This window comes from Lycium ferocissimum, chromosome 3 (genome assembly GCF_029784015.1).
Source record: "Lycium ferocissimum isolate CSIRO_LF1 chromosome 3, AGI_CSIRO_Lferr_CH_V1, whole genome shotgun sequence".
Taxonomy (NCBI): Eukaryota; Viridiplantae; Streptophyta; class Magnoliopsida; order Solanales; family Solanaceae; genus Lycium; species Lycium ferocissimum.
Window position 1 is genome coordinate 66,529,844 of NC_081344.1, and position 14,136 is coordinate 66,543,979.

Sequence of the window (14,136 nt, forward strand, 5' to 3'; positions counted from 1 at the left end):
TCTCTTTCATTTCAAGAATAATGACTAATTTAGTTTGTACAGACCGGACTCTTTCATGGATCCGAATGTTCCCCCTGGACCCGATAATCATTTGGGGCCTAATGATCACCCGGGGCCCGATGATCACCCGGGGCCCGCTGTTAACCCGGGGCCTGATGATAGATCAGTATTGTCTTTACAAGGCAATGATTACACTTCAGGATGTGGAAGTCCTCTTTGGATTGCGGGTAGATGGAGAGCCATTATACGTTGCGTGTTCGTTGGTCTCCTCTGGTAGGACATGGGCGACGGGAGGAGACACTACGCTCGCACCGCGAGGCCCTTCGTGGCACGACGAGAGCCGTATACCCGGATCTCGGGACAGAGTCGGGTTTAGCTTAGTAAACTCTGCACTTATTTGAAGGGTCTGGATCACGTTGTGGACGGCACCCACAAGGATATTGTTGATCGTCATGCCCGTTTGTCCCTGCTTATTATATTCCGGGACATCTTGTTTCCGAACTCATCGGGTGCCTTTGTCAGTTTACGATATTTGATTTTCTTGGAGCATCTGGACCGCTTGGGAGAATACCGCCGGGGCAGCTTTTTTTGGCGTATCTTTACAAGATGCCTATGCCGAACATCTATTATCTTGTCACAAGAATGTGTGTAGATTTTTGCTCTTCTCCAGGTAATATTTTAAGTGTGTGTTCCTTTAATGTAAACAAATCTCTTAAAATGACGACTAAAAAAGTTGTATTTTCTAATATCGCTTACAGTTATGGGCGTGGGAGAGCATGCTACCTTTTCAGCCCGTACCTAGGCATCACCTCGAGATTGACATGCCTTATGCGAGGAGGTGGACAGCGGGTTTTGACCGGGATGTGGATACGCACCACAATATTCTTCCATTTCGGGACCAGCTTGATCACATGACGGACGATGCGGTAAAACTATTTAACTTTATATTATTAATTTAATTAAACGTCTTTTCTTCTTAGTGATTACTGATTTGTATTTATATGTTATGCAACTATTTATATAGAGGCTGTACGCTACTATATTAGATGGTTTGCCGGCCTTTTGCAGGTTAGGGGATTTGGAGGTCGCGGTGTCCATTGATACACCTGGACATCGTGGAGGACCACATGCCCGAGCGCGTCTTACGACAGTTTGGGCATACACAGAGTATACCCCCTGATGTCCGTCATGAGCTCCGACACTACCGACGGGACAATCGGGCCCCGTTGATGATGATTACGGCTTTCATGGATGTCCGGCCCACCGTTGGGAGACGGAGTTGGGCACTTTAGCGGTGATCGGCCATTTGACTCCCATCGAGGATTACGTGCGGCGGTATCATCGGATCACACACCGATTGATCGGTAACTTGACTTTGCGTCCGCGGATGTAGGATACTCGAGCGCTCGCGGTTAAAGACGAAGCATTGGTAAATTTATCATATTTAGATTTATTTAATTGCATTAATTGTTACGTTTTAAAAAATAACTTTTTTTTTTTTTTTACTGTTGAACACAAATGCAGCTGGTGGCCGTTCAGCGATTACGCATATTGAGGTTAGAGCATATGCCTTATCCCGGCCTTACGGGGCTTGCGCGCGGAGATGGTACGAATATCCGAGGATGGTATCCGGCAGGCAGGAGAAATTAGGCGCATGCGGGAGCTTGTTCCGCAGGCCGAGTATCGCGGGGCCGGGAGGAGGACCCGGTGCGCGCCAGGAGAGAGGGCCGTGCCGCCGAGGACGTCTTGTTGCCAGAGGACGCGGTATGCGTAGAGGACGCTTGTCTTCGCAGGGGACCTTGTGGTGGAGGACACCATCGTAGATGAGGGGCGGATGAGGCCGATCCCATTCCGGAGGACGTTCCGTTCTAGTCCATCCGCGGTCGTTCCCGGGCGGTGGCGGCAACTCCTGGGGACTACGCCACGTTTACGCGGCGCTCCTACTTGCCGAGATACTTGAGTGTCTTCGTACGCCGAACGAGAATGCATACATGGAGGAGTGTGATAACGTCGATTGGGCGGCGTTACGCCCTTCATTAGCTGATAAACGGCCTGTGAGGAATTTAGAGAGAGCCAGGATTCTTGACTTTGATGAGTTTTTGATCCTGGTTAGTATTTAAAATATTTATTTGTTCATTTAAATTACTTATTTTAAATATATATGTTACTCATTATTTAGTAATATTTTATATTTTAGGATTCGGTGCATACGGTCCACGAGCCACCCACTCGTGCATTTTCTCGGGCTCGCGTTCGCGTCGGTGTCTTCTACGTGTATTGTCGAGCCACAGTAAGCTTTTTATTAAAATTAGTTTTATTCAATACAAGGTCAATATTTAAAATACATATTTGATTATTTAAAGTATTTATTTTAAATATGTATGTTACATATTATTTCATTTTTTTTCATATTTTAGGATTTAGCGCCAGTGGGTCCACAGGAGCGACCCATTCAGGAGCCTTCTCATCAGCCTGCCGAGGCAGAGGTGTCTTCTCATGAGACTATCGAGGCGCAGGTAAGATTTTTACTTAAAATCAATTTTATTCAATATAAGGTAAATATTTATTTAATTTTTATAACCTTTATTTGGACTTCGAACAGCATCTCGTCCATGAGACTACATCATATTCCGCACCAGCCCCATCTCAGACGCCTACAGACCCACCTCAGGAGCATACTCAGGCGCCTGACGATAGACAACTTTGATTATTCAACAAACGTTAATTTATTCAATTGAATAAATAAGAAATGGTACTAATTATTATACATTTTTCAAAGTTCATCCTTCGGCCCCGCGGCGGACGACTCCCGACGAGGAAGAGGTCGAGTTTCCAGACTCACCGGCCAGGGGAAGAGGAGATGATGTCAACCTGAGGTTCTGACCGTGCTAGAGGGACTAGATCCCAAGAAGAAGCACATTCTAGTCAAGGGCGCACCGGTCAGGGGAAGAGGAGATGATCATGACTTGGAACGCCCGGTTATTAAGAGGAAAAAGAGCGATGGCGACGATGACAAGGGCGGTGGGATGGTATGAGCCTTAGGCCTAGGGATAGTCTCAGGCGTACCACATGTGGGACCCATCCACGATAGTGTATATACATTAGTGTTGTATAGTTTATCGTAAATATTATATATTTTTTACATATCTATTTATATTTATAAATATTATCATAGTCTTTATTATTGTTTGTAGTGTCACATCCTAAATTGACAATACAAAAAAAACATGACACATTCGAAATAAAGTTAAGCATTAATTTAAAAATAACACGAAACCCTAAAACATAAATAACGTAAAGCTAATGACTACAAGTCTTCAAACAAAAAAGGACTTCGAGCACTTTTCAACCACTAAAACGACAATCCAAACTTTTGCGTATCCTTGATGTATTGAGCCTACCTTATTAATCGTACAAATATAAGTAGGCTTCTATATAAAATATTGAAGTGCCGGAGTCTCAAAGCATGATTAATATACGGCTAAACTACGAAAAAAAGTGTGAAAATATAATAAGAGACTATTTTGGGAACATGGTGGATTCCTATAGCGCAGTATTTTACTGCGCTATAAGAGAGAGAGAGTTTGGTTTAGCGCAGTATTTTACTGCGCTAAAGCACTTAACGGCTCCATCACGGTTAAGTACTTTAGCGCAGTAAAATATTGCGCTAAAGGTACTTTTGTACCAATTTTTTTTTTTTTGGCTATTTTGGTTCACTTTAATTTTTAATGGGTCATTTTTGTTCCAGACTCGTAAAACACAAACCCACCAGATAACTTGAGACGGAGAGTATATTTTAAACAGACTGAGGCTAATCAACGGACCATTTTCTTCTTTAGTCGTTTTTTTTTTTCTCAGCAACTTTGAATTATTAGTCATTAACTTCTCTATAAATCGAGGCACAAAACATCAAAGACAAAAATATCAACCTTGCCCACTTGTTATAAACATCAAAGAAAAATTAACTTGTCATTTCATAGAAGAAAGAGCAGAAATTTAAGCAATGGATTGCATTTACAAGAACCTATCAATTGAGATCTCTCTTTAGGTACGCCTTTTTCTTATAACCTTTATTTATTGACTTAGTTGGGATTAATTCTTAGTATTGGAGTGAAAATTTCTCTCAAATTCTTGTATGGTTACTGATTCTAAAATAAGTTATATCTGGATTAGAAATAGTATTAGGATAAGTTATTTTTGTCACATGATGAAATAATAGTACCGGAATTAATTATTCTTGAATAAAACAACGCAAATGATAAAAATACCCCTATGGTCAGTACAATTTCTTTTAGAAAATAGGCAATGCATGTTACTCCCTCTGTTCCATAATAAATATTGCTTTTAGTTTATGTATACCCTTAAGAAATTACTTACTCTTAGAAAATTATAAATATTTTTACTAACTTATCCCTAATTAAATGCTTAGAAAAAAAAGCTACTTAACGATTCTTGATTATAAATAAGGGTAAGTTTGGAAGAATAAGACCAATTTCTTCTTGAAATCATAAACACTACTTATTTTGAAAAAAAAAAAATCTAAAACACCACTTATTATGAAATGGAGGGAGTATTTTTAATACAACAAATCAAACAATCAATAAAAAATAACATACCAGCATAACTAATCACAACAACAATATATCCCGTGTATTTCGACAGGTTGGGTGTGGATACTGTAGAGTATACATCGATCTTACCCTTATTTCGTGAAAATAAAGAGGTTATTTTTGAAAAATCTTCAGCTTACAAGCATAACTAATTCCGTCATAACTAATCCCAGCATAATTTGCCATCAAACCAAACGACCCCTTATGACTAATCCACTGAACATTTTCTTCTTTAGTCATTTTTTTTCTCTCTGCACAGTCGTTGACTTGTCTATAAATCGATCACAAACATCAAAGAAAACTCTCACACTTTCTTCACTTGTTACTATTGTTCCTTAGAAATTTAAGCAATGGATTGCATATACAAGAACCCATCAGTTTCAATTGAGGAAAGAGTAAAAGACTTGCTTTCTCGTATGACAGTTGAAGAAAAGATTGGTCAAATGACTCAAATTGAACGCACTGTTGCTACTCCTTCTGTTGTTAGGGACCTCTCTATAGGTATAACCCTTTATTTATTACTCCCTCCGTCTCAATTTATTTGATATATTTTTCTCTTCATTAATTATTTTATAGGATTCTATTTAATTTTTAAGAATTTTCTATCTGAACTTTATATATTAGAAGTACCAAGTTTATAATGAGCGAACTTAAAGAATATATATATATATATATATATATATATATGTTTCCTAAATGACATAGGAGCAAACATTGATACTTAACATTTTGTTAGATTAGATGTTAAATAAGCAAGTAGCAATGAATGTTGAAAATTCAAACAATATTTAAATGCATATCCACATTAGTTTCTTGGTTCCTTGTTACATTTTGTAGTTTGGCCTGTTTTTTCCAGACCCTGCCCTGCTCCGCCCCCTTTATGTCTTCCCCTACCCTGCCACCTTAAGAGTTTGCCCTGCCTTACCCCATTGCCATCCCTAGTCATGTAGGATACATCAGAACATTATATATTAGTAACCTGAATTTGTTAAAAATGAACCTGAATACATCAGTGAGTAAATGATTCATTTTGGCGATTTTGTTTTAGATATTTAAGCAAGTAGAGTCAAACAATATTTAAGCATATCCACATTGTTTGGGGATGGACTAGTGGGCCTCTTATATGAACTTTGACAATATTCTCCTCATGAGTTAGCTTTTGGGATGAGTTAGGCTCAATGGACATATCTTATATGGTAACAGAGCCACATCCATCTCTACTTGGGGCCCCGGTCCATGCTCCAGTTGGTGGCCTGGGCGTGCGGGGGTGTTAGAGTGAGTTAGGGTCCCACATTGTATGGAGGATGGACTACTGACCTCCTTATATGGACTTGAGAAATCCTCTCCTCATGAGGTAGCTTTTGGGGTTAAGTTAGACCTAAGGGTCATATCGTACAATACTAACTAGTCGGGATTAAACTAGTTATCCATTTAGGATAAGTGTCGGCATGGGTAGAGCCAGGGTATGAACCCCCTTTGTTGAAAATTTACATTGTCTATATAAGGTCAAAATTATTCTTTTATATATGTATAGTTGATGTTGAATTGCCTTGGCTTATTCATGTGTTTACTTCGTTATATGTTTAACTCGCTTAGTGAAAATTCTGGCTCCCCCACTAAGTGTGTAACTTAGAGAACCCTAGATGAATGGGTAGAGTTGGGCATTCCTTTGTCGATGGCTGACCCAGCTCTTTCCTTTCACCAGTCGGTAGGTGCATCCTATTCCTATTAAGCAGGGCGGCAGTTGCTAAAATAAAAAAGGTGGCGCCATTCCTGCTAAAGAAAAAGCAATTTTTCAGCCAATCCCTGTTCCAGATTCTGGTCTTACCAAGTCACCTTTCTCTAAGGCTAAATAGCTAAATATCCCCGTGGACCTAAATCTTGAGGAGCAGATATAGAGGATTCATATAGCTGACCCAACTTATTTTTTGAATTTGAGGCGTAGTTGATTGATTGATTGAATTTTAGGTGAACCTTTTTCCGCTATGCAGGCAGTATACTTAGTGTCGGAGGTAGTGGTCCATTTGAGGATGCCCCATCAGAAGCTTGGGCAGATATGGTTGATGGATTCCAAAAGGCTGCTCTGGAATCACGGCTAGGGATTCCACTTCTTTATGGAGTTGATGCTATTCATGGAAATAACAATGTCTATGGTGCCACCATTTTCCCACAAAATGTTGGCCTCGGAGCCACCAGGTTGAAATTATGTCTTTATTTTCAACTTCTTAGTTATAACTATTTCTTAAGACCAAAACCTAAATCAGATATAACGTGGAGCAGAGATGCAGAATTGGCTCAAAAGATTGGAGCAGTGACTGCCCTTGAAGTCAGGGCCTGCGGCATTAACTATGATTTTGCTCCCTGTGTTGCTGTAAGTTGAAGCAGAGTTTGAAATGTTAATTTCACTTATGTAATAGTGTTATCTTAGTTGAAGTGAGGGAACAGTAAGGTAATGGATGAAAAGTTAGTGGAAAATATTACATCAAAGTTTAGGCTTTGAATCATTTAATGAATTTAAATTCCTGAAGATTGTAAAAGTTAAACAGAAATTTAATGGTGTGAATAGTTGAAATGTCTCAAAAGACTGATTTCTTCATTGAAATAATGCGAAACAGGTATGTAGAGACCCCAGGTGGGGAAGATGTTATGAGAGTTTTGGCGAAGACACCGAACTTATTAGGGAGATGACCTCAGTCGTCACAGGTTTACAAGGGAAACCACCTCCTGGATACCCCAAAAACTATCCTTTTTTAGCTGGAAGGTAGTAGAAGTTTACATTATTACAAATTCCAAAATTGTGTGATTCTCTAAATATATAATGTAACTCCCTCGTGCTTAACCTTTAATTTTTATTGTCATGTGCACATTCAAATTATCTTCCACATATTTCCATTTAAGCAGAAAAGAAAAAAATCATTAGGGAAGAAAATTAGAAATGTTCCTAGAGTAAGAAAATAAAGATTTCACTGCTGGAAAGCACCTGTTAGCTGTTATCTTTTTGCTGATCATTCTTTAGATATCTTTATAGCTTTCGACGTTTGCATCATTTGTCGCCTTATAGTCTGATTGGCCAAGCTTCTCCAAGGCCAAAAGACCTTCTTTTTCAAAGTTGAGATGTTTGACGCTTTTAGGAGAAGAAAAAGTGTTTTTGAGTAGAAGCAGAGAAGTTGTTTTTGAGAAGCTGAAAAGAGTAGCTTCTCCCAAGAAGTACATTTTTAAAAAGCACTTTTGAGTAAATTCACTTAGAAGCACCTTTTAACAGTTTGGCCAAACACTAATTGCTGTGTAAAAGTGCTTTTCCGATTGATTAGCCACCATAAACTGCTTCCCACCAAAAAAGCACTTTTCAAAATAAGCTGATTTTTTCAAAGTTGAGATGTTTGACCAAGATTTTAGGAGAAGAAAAAGTGTTTTTGAGTAGAAGCAGAGAAGTTGTTTTTGAGAAGCTGGAAAAAGTAGCTTCTCCCAAAAAATACTTTTTTGAAAAGCACTTTTGAGAAAATACACTTAGAAGCACCTTTTAACAGTTTGGCCAAAACACTAATTGCTGTGCAAAAGTGCTTTTCCGATTCGTTAGCCACCACAAACTGCTTCCCGCCAAAAGTACTTTTTTGAAAAGCACTTTTTAAAATAAGCTGATTTTTTTAGAAGCTTCGCCAAACAGGCTATTAATGGCATGGATTTCTTTGGACTAATTGATGCGTTTTACTCCAGAGACAAGGTTGTTGCATGTGCAAAGCATTTTGTTGGAGATGGGGGTACTGATGGAGGTGTAAATGAGGGAAATACAATATCATCATATGACGATCTAGAGAGAATACATATTGCCCCTTATATTGATTGTATTGCTCAGGGAGTCTGCACAGTCATGGCATCCTACTCTAAATGGAATGGATGCCACCTGCATGCTAGCCACTTTCTTCTTACTGAAGTTCTAAAAGGGAAGCTCGGATTTAAGGTAAGGATTGCCTGTTCTCTCAAGGGAAAATTACGTGATATAACGGACTTAAGACCACTAATTACCTGTTTTAGCAATCCTTCATATTATTACAAAAAATATCTAGATTGTCATTTTATACCAGATTTTATATCGGTCAGTGTATGTATGTACGTATGACGGCCAATGTATGTATCTATGATAGGTTTAAAGAAAAAACTGTTACTATGTTTTGTAAACTCAATAATATCGCCATAATTTGTTATTAGGGGCATAAATAGTGTCATTTATGAAAATTCCCCATCTCTCACTGCTCTGCGGTTCATTCGGGCCATGAGTTCACCATAAAACTCCTCTAAATTGCCAAATGCTTTTCTCATTCCTACCATGCTTAGTATGGGAAGTGATTGGACATATTATGGTTCTAAGGAACTGAGTTTCAGGGCCCATTTGGATTTCATTCCAAATTAAACATGCGGCTTTGTACTCAAAACTGTTTCTTAAAAAACAATATAGAAAACTAACCAAATTGTTTTGAAGGCCAAACATGTTTTGGACTTTTTTCTCAGCAAACAATTGTCATGGCCTTACATGTTGTCTACATTTGTCCCATTTTCCGTCTTTTCTTATTCTTCTTCTTTTTTTTTTTTTTTTTTTTTTGGGAATTCATTTAGTAGTACGAAAATATTTTATCAATTTTAATCCATTAATTTTGCATAAATGAAAGCTTGAAAAACTACTATAGGGCTGCAATGGTAGTTATTGAGAAGACAACCCAAAAGCTCTCTCAAATTCAAACTCCCAACTATGTTCTAAAATATAAAACCAACATCAATTCTAGTAAACCAACCAAAAAAAAAAAAAAAGAAAAAAAAATTCTCTTATCCAAATGCTACAAAAGTTCATGTGGCTTGGAGTTGGTTCTAACTTTAGATGAAACTTCACCAAGTCAGAAAGTGCAAAAACTTGGTTTCAATGTTTCTGCTCGAACTTACAAAGGAGTAGGTAAGGGGATAAGAGAAACAAAGTCTCGCTTTGATTTGAATCTGGTTGCATGGAATTTGGTTATTGGTTGTTTATATTTGAGATAATTACATTTTTGGAGCGCCCAAAAGAATAATAGCCAGCAAATGTATAGGTTTTGTCATTAAGTAAATATACATATAATTCATATTGTATGCATAAGATATACATGTAATATACATAAGGAGTGTATAGGTTTGTATATTTTGGATAGTTCCCATAATTAATTTTGGCCGACAGCCAAAATGAAAAAGCCCTTTATATTTCTACTTGATTTGGACAAAATGTTATGCACTGATGTTTTACTTCTTTGTCAAGTTGGTTCCTAAGAATATTATTGGGTTAAAGATCACATATACTAAAAGAATCTTAATCCTAACTCTTGTAGGGCTTTGTTATCACTGACTCCGAAGCACTTGACCGACTTTCCGATCCTTATGGATCTAACTATGATCAATGCATTTTGGCGGCAATCAATGCAGGGATTGACATGGTAAATAAAATCTGGTTTTGAGAGTTATTATGTCTTTGCATGACTTATTTTTGTTCTTACTGCCTGTTTAATTTTTGCAGGTGATGGTTCCTTTTCGGTATCAATTATTTCTCGATCATTTTAAATATCTTGTGGAATCTGGAAAGATTCCAATGACCAGAGTTGATGATGCTGTTGAAAGGATCCTGAGAATTAAGTTTGTTTCTGGAGCTTTTGAGTTCCCTCTGAGTGATAGGTCATTGTTGGATACCGTTGGTTGTAATGTAAGTCCACCTTGTCCTTCATTTTGACAGATTTTATTAAGGGATATTACATTTTTGGACCACTCAAAAGAATGATAGCCAGCAAATGTATAGGTTTTGTATATCAAGTATAAATATACATATATTATACATATTGTATACACAGATTGTACTTATCATATACATAAACATACATAATCAGTGATTAGGTATTGTATATTTTGGCTAACGCCTGTAATTAATTTTGGCCGTCGAGCTAAAAATGAAAAAAATCCCAAAAACTATGTTACATGGCAGATATATTGCTAAGTCTGTTTGTTCGGTAAAATTATACATTTTAAAGAATGGAGAGAGAGAGAGAGAGAGAGAGAGATGGAGTCTATGTGCATGTATTTGTAAAGAAGTTTCGTAATAGTCCTTACCATTCTGATAATACTTTCAGCAACATCGTGAATTAGCACGTGAAGCAGTTCGAAAATCGTTGGTTCTTCTGAAGAATGGAAAGGATGTAACAAAACCATTTCTTCCGCTAGACAGGAAAGCAAAAAGAATTCTTGTAGCAGGAAAACATGCTGATGATCTTGGATTCCAATGCGGAGGGTGGACTAAGACATGGGAAGGAATGGGCGGCAGAATCACGATTGGTAAGTAATACTTCCTCGGTTCTAGTTTATATGACACTCTTTCTCTTTTAGTATGTTTCAAAAAGAATGACATCTTTCTAGATTTGTGGAAACCCTTTAACTTTTAGAACTTCCCATTTTACCCTTTGGGTGTGTTTGGTATGACGGGAAATGTTTTCCATGGAAAATGTTTTTCAGGAAAACAAGTGATTTTCTCAATTATTTTTTCTGGTGTTTGGTAAGTAAGCAGAAAATATTGTCCCAAAAGCATCTGTATATAACCTATTCAAACACTATGAAGGTGGAGGTGGGTGGGGGTGGCGGTGGAGTTTGTTTAAGGGCGGGGAGAGATAATTAGTGTGGAATGCACTTATGGAACTTGTTTTCCGTACTTCCTCTATGGAAGGCATTTCCCTCATTTCTAAGAAACTACATTACCTGGAGGAAATGTTTTCCAAAGATTTTGATCAACCAAACATGAGAAAGTTGGAAGACATTTTTTGGAAAATGTTTTCCCCACTACCAAACACACCATAAACGACGTACTCTTATAGCCATAGAAATGTTATGATATGTTTAAGTCCACAAGTTTTATGGGTACTTTTGGTATGAGTTTGAAGTCTCTTGTTTTTTCTTAAACTTTGTGCCCAGCCAAGCACCGCTATATTAAATGAAACAAAGGGAGTAATACGGAAAGATGTCATCAGTGACTTACTTTTACAAGAAATCTGTTCATGGTGTGTTTTTAATTGACTGGGTTTAAGGGAATGTGGACAGAGCTTCAACTGCTCATTAGACCGCACGTTGTATCTATGAACATTGGCACTCTTATACAACCTAAGCATTCTAGTTTAAATTAGCATATTTCTTTCCCTTTTTAATGGTTGCCGCAAGTTCTGGTTTTCACGGTTTTAATTAGTTGGATTCAAAGGAATAACAAAGCAGCATCGACTCATGAGACCCCTCCGTGTAGATTTGAATATTGCTAAACTTTCATACAACCACAGCATTCTAGTTTAGAGTAGCATCTTTCTTTCCTTCTTTGTTACATGATTTTAAAATTAACCACAATTTAAGGTCAGGAACAATATTTCAAGAGTTTCATTTCCTTTTCTTGTGGGCGATTTGTAAGAACCCTGTATGTTTTCTTATGAGAAATCTTAGGCTATAACGTCATAAATGCCTGATATTTTTGGCTGATAGCATAATTTTGTAGGACATACGGATAGATAAGATGTTAGCTTTTGAGTACTCTTGTAAGCCTTGCACAAAGATCTTGATGTACTAGGAACCTCAATAGATCCAAACAGGAGCTTAGTGCACTTAGCTGCCCTTAGGAACCTCAATAAGGACGAGGATTGGGATTGGAAGTCCTTTCGAGTTTTGACAATAAGCTCAGTATACTCAATAGGCCGATGATAACATAATGCATGTTTTACTGAAATCCCCCAGTAAGATCCTCCTCCTGTTTCAATTTTGTTTTCTTACCGTCCTCTTTAGTCTGTTTAAAAAAGCATGCTTCTTTCCTAATTTCGCAACTCTTTTAACTTTAACATCTCACATGGCATGTTTAAGACCACAAGATTAAAAGGGTATTTTGGTACTTAGCACGTCTTTAGTTTAACACCACAAGATTCAAGTCTTCTTATTTTCTTAAACTTCGTGCCCAGTCAAACTAGGACAAACAAATTGAAACGGAGGGAGTAATTTAGAAGGTTAAGTAACTCATCTCTGAACTATAGTTTACCACTATTTATCATGGATCAATTGCTGCTTATAATGTATAATTTATCGTAGGTACAACAATTCTGGAAGCTGTGAAAGCTGCTGTTGGAGGGGAAACAGAAGTGGTATATGAGGAAAATCCGTCACCTGACACCTTTGCGAGTCAAGACTTCTCTTATTCCATTGTAGTTGTTGGTGAACCTCCCTATTGCGAAAGCGGTGGAGATAGCAAAGACCTCAGAATTCCTCTTGGTGGAGAAGAACTAATAAGCTTGGTTGCGGATAGAGTTCCAACATTGGTGATATTGATTTCCGGAAGGCCTTTATATATAGAGCCTTCACTTTTGGAGAAAATGGACGCCTTTGTTGCTGCTTGGTTACCGGGCACTGAGGGAGCCGGTATCACTGATGTCATTTTTGGAGATTTTGAATTCCATGGAAGGCTCCCCATGACATGGTTTAAAAGTGTAGATCAATTGCCCATGCATCAAGAACAGAACTCGTATGAACCTCTTTTTCCATTCGGCTACGGGTTAACTAGTAACAACAAGGTACTCTAGAAGAGTTGTGTCAAAGAGATAGACTTGTGAAATAGACATGTCTATGAAACTGCAGGCTATCAGAAAGATCCTATGTCCATTCGGCTACGGGTTAACTAGTAAAAACAAGGTACTCTAGAGGAGATGTGTCAAAAAGATAGACTCAGTGAAATAGACATGTCTATGAAACTGCAGGCTATCAGAAAGATCCTATGATGCTTCACTGTTCCCTTGGATATGTTGCAGGCCCGCATTTGTCGCACTTGGGCTCTGGCATATGATATTTACATTAAAGGCCAGATAATTATGTAGTAGTGTTATGGGCAATTGGCGCGAATGCCCTTCAAATGCGCTGGTCTTTATTTTTTGCCCCCGTAATGCGTGATCTTTAATATTTGCCCTTTTGCCTAAAAGCACAAAAAGACTTTACTACCCCTAACCATAACATATAAAAATCAAAGTCTCAGAATTTAACCCCAAACATCCAATTAAACCTATCCATCATTTCAACAACAAACCTTTCAATCGTTCCATCGTTCCAACATTTCACCGAAAAATCTCCATTGATTTTGTCGCTACAACATCGAAAAAGATAAAATACATAATATATAGCGTTTCAATTCGAATGTAATTCAACTTAATTCGATGCTTTATTAAGTTTAGATTTGTTAATATTTGAAAATAACAACAAATCATCTTCTATGAACTAAACAACTCGATATGCAACAGATTCACATCGCGAATCATAATTTTACTCAACAACATAGAATTGATCAAATTTATCGCTTTGTTCTCGATTTTGATTAGTTTATACGCTCCATTTGATTAGTATACAATGCTCAATGACTTAGACTTGAAATTATAATAACTTCGCTGACAAAATAATCAAAAGCAAAGTTCGAACAAGTATGTCGGGAGAAGGCAAAAGTTTACTTTACAAAAGA

The 14,136-nt window shown here is 37.7% G+C and overlaps 1 protein-coding gene across 2 annotated transcripts; it reads left to right on the forward strand.

Annotated features, from left to right (window-relative positions):
• Positions 1 to 4,824: 4,824 nt before the first annotated feature.
• On the forward strand, positions 4,825 to 13,522 carry LOC132050456 (uncharacterized). Of its 2 annotated transcripts, none has more exons than XM_059441707.1 (9): positions 4,825 to 5,111; positions 6,602 to 6,981; positions 7,226 to 7,371; positions 8,325 to 8,568; positions 9,959 to 10,063; positions 10,144 to 10,326; positions 10,748 to 10,949; positions 12,726 to 13,204; positions 13,323 to 13,522. In XM_059441707.1, exons 1-9 carry the CDS (start codon positions 4,961 to 4,963, stop codon positions 13,329 to 13,331), a joined length of 1,899 nt encoding a protein of 632 aa, XP_059297690.1. In that variant the 5' UTR covers positions 4,825 to 4,960; the 3' UTR covers positions 13,332 to 13,522. The 2 variants fall into 2 exon arrangements, with proteins under 2 accessions (XP_059297690.1, XP_059297691.1); XM_059441708.1 differs by having other exon boundaries at positions 4,829 to 5,111; positions 6,602 to 6,806; positions 6,891 to 6,981; positions 12,726 to 13,522.
• The last annotated feature ends 614 nt before the right edge of the window (positions 13,523 to 14,136 follow it).

What these genes read in the sequence shown, in the direction of transcription:
- LOC132050456 (XM_059441707.1), top strand. Translation starts at nt 4,961, where the DNA reads ATGGATTGCATATACAAGAACCCATCAGTTTCAATTGAGGAAAGAGTA. An exon ending in ATTTTGCTCCCTGTGTTGCT is followed by an intron (nt 6,982 to 7,225) that starts GTAAGTTGAAGC and finishes AATGCGAAACAG; the next exon opens with GTATGTAGAGACCCCAGGTG. An exon ending in AAGGGAAGCTCGGATTTAAG is followed by an intron (nt 8,569 to 9,958) that starts GTAAGGATTGCC and finishes TAACTCTTGTAG; the next exon opens with GGCTTTGTTATCACTGACTC.